The sequence below is a fragment of the Chenopodium album genome, chromosome 24 (genome assembly GCF_948465745.1).
Source record: "Chenopodium album chromosome 24, dcCheAlbu1.1, whole genome shotgun sequence".
Lineage (NCBI taxonomy): Eukaryota > Viridiplantae > Streptophyta > Magnoliopsida > Caryophyllales > Amaranthaceae > Chenopodium > Chenopodium album.
Window position 1 is genome coordinate 37,798,709 of NC_137857.1, and position 7,024 is coordinate 37,805,732.

The 7,024-nt window shown below is 33.4% G+C and overlaps 1 protein-coding gene across 1 annotated transcript; it reads left to right on the forward strand.

Moving 5' to 3' along the window:
• Positions 1-305: 305 nt before the first annotated feature.
• On the forward strand, positions 306-6,278 carry LOC145610110 (putative auxin efflux carrier component 1c). The gene is made up of 6 exons (XM_081665373.1): positions 306-1,963; positions 3,248-3,491; positions 3,969-4,054; positions 4,920-5,077; positions 5,847-5,923; positions 6,026-6,278. The coding sequence occupies exons 1-6, from the start codon at positions 721-723 to the stop codon at positions 6,090-6,092; spliced, it is 1,875 nt and encodes a 624-aa protein (XP_081521499.1). The 5' UTR covers positions 306-720; the 3' UTR covers positions 6,093-6,278.
• Positions 6,279-7,024: the final 746 nt, after the last annotated feature.

The window sequence follows — 7,024 nt, forward strand, 5'->3', positions numbered from 1 at the left end:
ATACCTACTCTGTTCTACTGAAATATAAGAGAAGGAAATTAAGAGATGAACTGAATTGAACTGAGCTGAGCTGAGCTGAATTGAACTGAATTTCAACATAAGAGAACAGACCCTTAATGCATGTTATTAAAAAGGATAGATACATTGCGATTAAAAAAGAACCAAAAAATATATACAATGACACATAAAGCTAAACATAAACTAAACAAGAAAGAATAAAAGTTAGGATTAAAATATAAACCAACTCTCACTCACCATTCACCAAGTACAACCTCTTGGTGGGTAGCAAGTGCAAAGGCTTTGGCAGTCGCGCAACTCTGAAAGCACACAAACATACACACACACACTCACACTAAGCTATAATTATTTTTGTGTAGTCCTAAATTGTACTTTGTTGTATATTATTTACTCAAAAGAATACCACGCCAAAAACCCATACTCTGAATTCTTCCCACCCATCTATCTATCCCATTTACCCAAACAAACCCCCACATGCTCCCTCTTCCATTTCCCAATTCACCTTTCTCAATACCTTCATTCTTCATCATCATCTCCACCACCTCCATTATTACTATTTCTCATCACTCATTATTATTCATAAATCTATCTATATTTGTTATGTTAGCTCTAGCTAGCTAACTAACTAACTAACTGCGACGATAAAGGGTTACCATTGAGAATTTCCCTTCTGATAGGTGTTGAAAATAAAAAAACACTACGATGATCACTCTATCGGATTTCTACCATGTAATGACGGCCATGGTGCCGCTCTACGTGGCTATGATTCTTGCCTATGGTTCGGTTAAGTGGTGGAAAATCTTTAGTCCCGATCAATGTTCGGGTATTAATAGATTTGTAGCGTTATTTGCGGTTCCACTTCTTTCGTTCCATTTTATTTCGAGTAATAACCCGTACGCGATGAACCTAAGGTTCATTGCGGCGGATACTCTTCAAAAAGTGATCGTCCTGACCGCGCTTGCGATCTGGGGTAGGGTAAGCAAGCGCGGTTCACTCGAGTGGACGATCACGTTATTTTCATTGTCCACACTTCCAAACACACTTGTTATGGGTATCCCTTTATTAAAAGGAATGTACGGGGATTTTTCGGGTAGTCTTATGGTACAAATTGTTGTGTTACAATGTATCATTTGGTACACGTTAATGTTGTTCATGTTCGAATATCGAGCAGCTAGGATGCTCATATCCGAACAGTTTCCGGACTCTGCCGCCTCCATCGTGTCGATCCATGTCGACTCCGATGTCGTCTCATTAGGCGGGCGGCAGGTGCTCGAAACCGAGGCCGAAATCAAAGAGGATGGAAAGTTACACGTGACCGTGCGCAGGTCTAACGCGTCACGGTCCGATATTTTCTCTAGAAGGTCACACGGGTTTTCTTCGACGACTCCTAGGCCGTCGAACTTAACCAATGCTGAAATTTACTCGTTACAATCGTCTAGGAACCCGACACCGCGAGGGTCGAGTTTTAATCACACCGATTTCTACTCGATGACCGGTGGTGGTGGTAGGAGGTCAAACTTTGGTGCAGGAGATGTTTACGAGTTAGGTTTGACCACCTCTAGGGGTCCCACACCAAGACCTTCTAACTTCGAGGAAGATAGTGGGGGTAATAGTAACAGGCCTCAACAGCCGAAGTACACACAATATCCTGCGCCTAATCCAGGGATGTTTTCTCCTACTAAGAAGGATAATAATAGTACCGGAATAGCTAAAACGAGTAGTATTACAAACACGAACACGACCAAGAGTACGACTACTAATAATAATAGTAACGCGGCCGCGAAGAAGGCTAAGGGTGGAGATGAAGCGGGGAAGGATCTTCATATGTTTGTATGGAGTGCTGGTAATTCCCCTGTATCGGATGTATTTGGTGGGCATGATCACTATGGTGTTGCAGCTGATCAATCTATTAAGGAAGTTCGAATGAATGTGTCTCCTAGTAAAGGTACGTACTTACTAGTTGTCACGTTATTAGTTTGAATTTTAGTATCTTAGTGTAACATTTAATTTCGAATAGAGAAAGTATATATTCATGTTGCAACATCTTATTTTATTTTTACTACCTTGATTAGTTTTTTTTTTTTTTTTTTTTTTGCTAATCACTTGTAAGATAATGTTGCCACTCCGATAGTGTCCCTACCCAATATATTGACCCATCTTTCATTGGATTCTTCAATGTCGCATGCATTTTTTGAATCTTGTAATCGATACTCCAAAATATTGCAAGTAAATTTAAATGGATAATTTGGAATTGAAAATGGAGCTTTATGGGGTGGGAATAATGATATGGTATGAATGACTAGTGTAATTATTGAAAAAAGACAATTTTATTCATTGACGTTAAGTGAAAATAGAACTTTAATTATCAAAAGTATTTAATTTAGTGTAGCAAATTAAAATTCAATTCTTTTTTACTTTAGTTATCATTGGAACTAGTTTTTACATTGATGATTATTTTGAGTAAAGAGTACTCATTTGAAAAGTGTTTTGACTTCTAAAAGTGAATTCTACACATAACATATCAATTTTTTTTTTTTTTTTTTAAAGTACGGATTATAATGTATTATCAATAATTAAATAAATCATAATTATTTATTTTTTTTAATTTGAGATGTATCCATATACTCCATCCGTCCCAAAAAGAACGACCCATTTGGCCAAAACTTTGTCCCAAAAAGAATGACCCATTTGCATTAAAACACCCACCAATTAGCTACAATATTTGTGCAAAATTAGCTTCCCCATATAAAAATTTGATTTTCCATGTTATTTTATTACTTTCTCTCTCTATTTTTTTACAAACCCCATGTATATTTATCTTTCCAATATACTTTTACTTCTTTTTACTTAACTTCCTTAATACCCGCGTAATCAACTCAAATGAGTCGTTCTTTTTGGGACGGAGGGAGTATATTTTTAAGGTAAGTTTGCACTCATCGTACACCTATACGGCTACACTGATATTAAAAATAATAAAAGATATAAATGCGCAAATGTTTAATACTTTGAATACTCGATGGACATGTACAAAATATTTGTCGTAATATGAATATTATAAGGTACTTTGTAATTGACGTGTTTAAACGTTTATTCTTGTCTTAAAAACTTGTACGTGTTAGATAAATTCTCTTTCATTTGTAGTATACTTATTCAAATTGTATTACCAATACAAATTATAGAAGATTTTCATTAAAATTTATTTTAATATATTGTTAATGGGTCAATGTAGTGGAGGGTGGAAGAGATAATAACCAAGAAGAATACATGAATGGAGATGAATTTAGCTTTGGAAATAGAGGAATAGAAGGAGAAATGAAAGAGCATGCAAAAGTGGATGATGGAAAGCCCAAGACTTTACCACCAGCAAGTGTTATGACAAGACTCATACTCATCATGGTTTGGAGGAAACTTATTAGAAATCCCAACACTTATTCAAGTTTAATTGGCCTTACTTGGTCCTTGGTCTCCTTCAGGTATCTAGCTTTTTCTTTTATTATTACTTGTATTATTCATTGGAATATCTTCATTATTAATCATGGATCTATTGCCTTGGATGTAAGTGTTTGGATAAAAGATACTGGTTCTTGGTCACACGCGGGTTGTTACATGAACAAAAGTCATTGTGACCTTGTGTGTGTAATAATCAATAACTGTTATTATTATTTATTACTGCATATCACATATGTAATAACGTTACTTTTTTTAGCATGTAATCGGAATTCACTTTTCATCATCATGAATTATTTGTTGCTTTGGATTAGTGCATATCACTAATTTCTAGTCATGCACGGGTTGTTACATGAACAAAAGTTGTGACCTTATGATATATATTCATTACTCTTATCATCATTTATTACTGTTTATCAAATTAAACGTGCTTTATTGCTTAAAGTTAACGATGTAACCCGAGTTTGTTAATTATATATGTGTGTGGTGATAACATGTTATAGGTATCACGTAGAGATGCCGGCCATAATAGCAAAGTCGATATCGATATTGTCGGATGCAGGGCTTGGCATGGCCATGTTCAGTCTAGGTCAGTCACAACAATTTCTTAATCTGTCTTTGTGTTTCTCTTTTCTATACTTTATGCTTTTCAGATCAGGAGACATGCGCTCTTCTCTTTTCTCTTTACTTTTGTTGTCAAAAGTTGTTAACCAGCAAGTATTAGCCAACTGATCTTAATGCAAGTGCATCTCATCAATTTTATTTTTTCCTAGTGCTTGTAATCATATCTTACTGTGGGCCTTTTTGTTATTTTTCTATACTTCTTGGAAATCATGTTCTTGGGTATCATCATATCATACCATGGAAATCTTAGGGTACATTTTTTTATATTAAAAATGCATGATATAATTAAAGAAATAGATTATTAATGGGTTTGCAATGTAATTATTTAATGTAATAATTTTGTGAAAAAGAATGAATATATGAAATTAAAGTTCCTATTAATTACGGAAAAGTTAAATTCATTTGAACTGTTAATGTGACAACTAAGTTTTAATTTGACAGAATTAATAGTACAGTACATGAATTTGATACAGTATAAAACATATATTCCTAGGGCTTAATTATCCGTTAGAGCCAGCGTGACACAAAGGTCACAAGTTCGAATCTCACCCACCCCTACTTTCAAGTGGAATATTTCGCACAGGGTATGTATGCGGAGAACTCATGTTGCATCCACATTTCAAATCCAAAGGGCTCACATGTAAAGGGCGTGATAGAGTATAAAACATATTTTTAAGTCTTAACCATCAGTTTAAGCTTTTAGTTGAGTTGGTTTACTAAAAGAATTTTCATAACGATGGAATATGCATATTTTTTTGATTAATTATACAAGTATTAAAGTTGAGATATTTATATGTTGGTGATTAAAAATGGGATTTCTAAACGTACAGGATTGTTCATGGCATTGCAACCAAGGATAATAGCATGTGGAAATTCGGTAGCAACATTTTCAATGGCAGTAAGATTCCTAACAGGACCAGCTGTCATGGCTGCTGCTTCCATTGTTGTTGGCCTTCGTGGTGTTCTTTTACACGTTGCCATCGTCCAGGTCACTTCTCACTCTTATCCCACTTCATTTTGTTTACTATATATAATCAACCTTTTTACATCACTTAATTAATTATTGTACTCATCATCCTCTTAATTTGTTTTTTAAGAGTATAGTATATTAGTATCCTTACTTTTGTTTAGAGTATGTGCTTTAAAATTAAATTAATTCCGTCTTAGTAATACTCTCTCTGTCTCAATTTAATTGTAAAATAGTCTCACTTAGATTTCTATCAAATATCCCTCCTCTCACTCCCAAAAATTAGGTTTAATAACTAAAAATTAAATCACTTTAATACCTCATTTAGCTTTAATGAGTTAGCTTATTAATTAATTCACATTCATATCAAAAAGTTATAACGTACTTGTCGTGAAAAGTTACAAGTTTATTCATGTTAATATTCATCTCAATGCATATAATGATTCATTAATGCCATTAAATGATAGACTACCCTTATTTAAATTGTTATGTTGGACATGTATATGTTACCCGAGTAAGAGGCTAAAACTTGCGTAAAAAAACAAGTAAGAGACTAAAACTTGAGAAGTTAAGATTGAACAACTTAGAAACCTAAGCGAATTTTTATCTCTAAATCAATTGGTGACGGGTGAAATAACTTTTTAATCCATTTTAGTAATATCTCTTAGCTTAATTATATTCTTTCATCTTATGAGTACATCGTACTTAATCAAATTCGACAAAAAAAGATCAATATTATTGAATGTAAATCTCATGTCTTTTTTGGTTTAATGTGTTGAACAAAATACAGGCAGCACTCCCACAAGGAATTGTTCCCTTTGTGTTTGCCAAGGAGTACAATGTTCATCCTGATATTCTTAGCACAGGGTAATAAGCTTCTCTACTAGATTTTAATTTTATGTTTATGCTCAAATTCTCTTGATTAATTATCTTAATTAATTAATTAATTTATATCTAATTTCTATGCAGGGTCATATTTGGGATGCTAATCGCGCTACCAATCACACTCCTCTACTACATTTTGTTGGGTCTATAGACTTTGTTTTAATTTGTTGTATGTAAACTTCAAGACTAAGTGGTTAATTCTAGGGGTAAAAGGGGGAGTAAGTAAGAGGTTGATTTTATGAGTTTCTTTCTTTGCAAAAAATTATGTAAAATTATGCTTGTAGTCCATTTATTTATAGATAAAATGAATCCTGAAAATTTTAGTTTATACCAACTCTTTTCACCTTTAGTTGTTATTATATAGCTTCTCCACACATTCGAGTTTTATTATATAAAAGGATGATTCATGGTGTGTTGTATTAACCTAATATGAGCTTATTTAAACTTATATAAGAACATACAAAATGGTATTTTAATTGTAAAATGAACTTGATGAGCAAACCTTATAAACTTTGAAAATAAACTTTTATTCTATCAAAATTTGTTTGAACTGATTTTTCATAACCATAACTTATCTAAGTTTATCAATTATTTATATAGACGCCTATATTCCTTGAAATAAATGGAATTATGTTATGCACAACTCAATTTCAATTTAAAATAATTTTTATTTTAAAGATTTTAAAATGAATTTTAGCACTTCATCATCAACTTGCAAAAATAACTACAAAATTTCAATTCAATTAGTATTTGGACAAGTCATCTCATTGAACACGAATCAAGCTAAGCTTGGTCTAGTGGTAAAGATTGTACCTTCCAACCTTGAGGTTGGGGCGTTCAATTCCCACTTTGAGGGTGGGGATCCTTTACCTTTTTCCCCTCACTCTCAAAATGTCTGACCTGCAAATACCGAACCAAAAAATCCGTGAGGGTTGAAGTTCGAGTAGGGTCTTTCTCCTTAAAAAATTTGCTCATGTCAACAATTATCACGGCTTTATAAATTTTCCTTATAATTTTTTTGACGTGAGTTTGTTTTCTAAGTTTTATTGGGCTTCACTCAACAAAAAATTAAGTTTTATTGGG

Bases quoted from the DNA above. Each gene is read 5' to 3' on its own strand.
- LOC145610110 (XM_081665373.1), top strand. From the start codon at position 721: ATGATCACTCTATCGGATTTCTACCATGTAATGACGGCCATGGTGCCG. The intron at 3,492-3,968 runs GTATCTAGCTTT...AACATGTTATAG, and splicing joins TGGTCCTTGGTCTCCTTCAG to GTATCACGTAGAGATGCCGG. The intron at 4,055-4,919 runs GTCAGTCACAAC...CTAAACGTACAG, and splicing joins CATGGCCATGTTCAGTCTAG to GATTGTTCATGGCATTGCAA.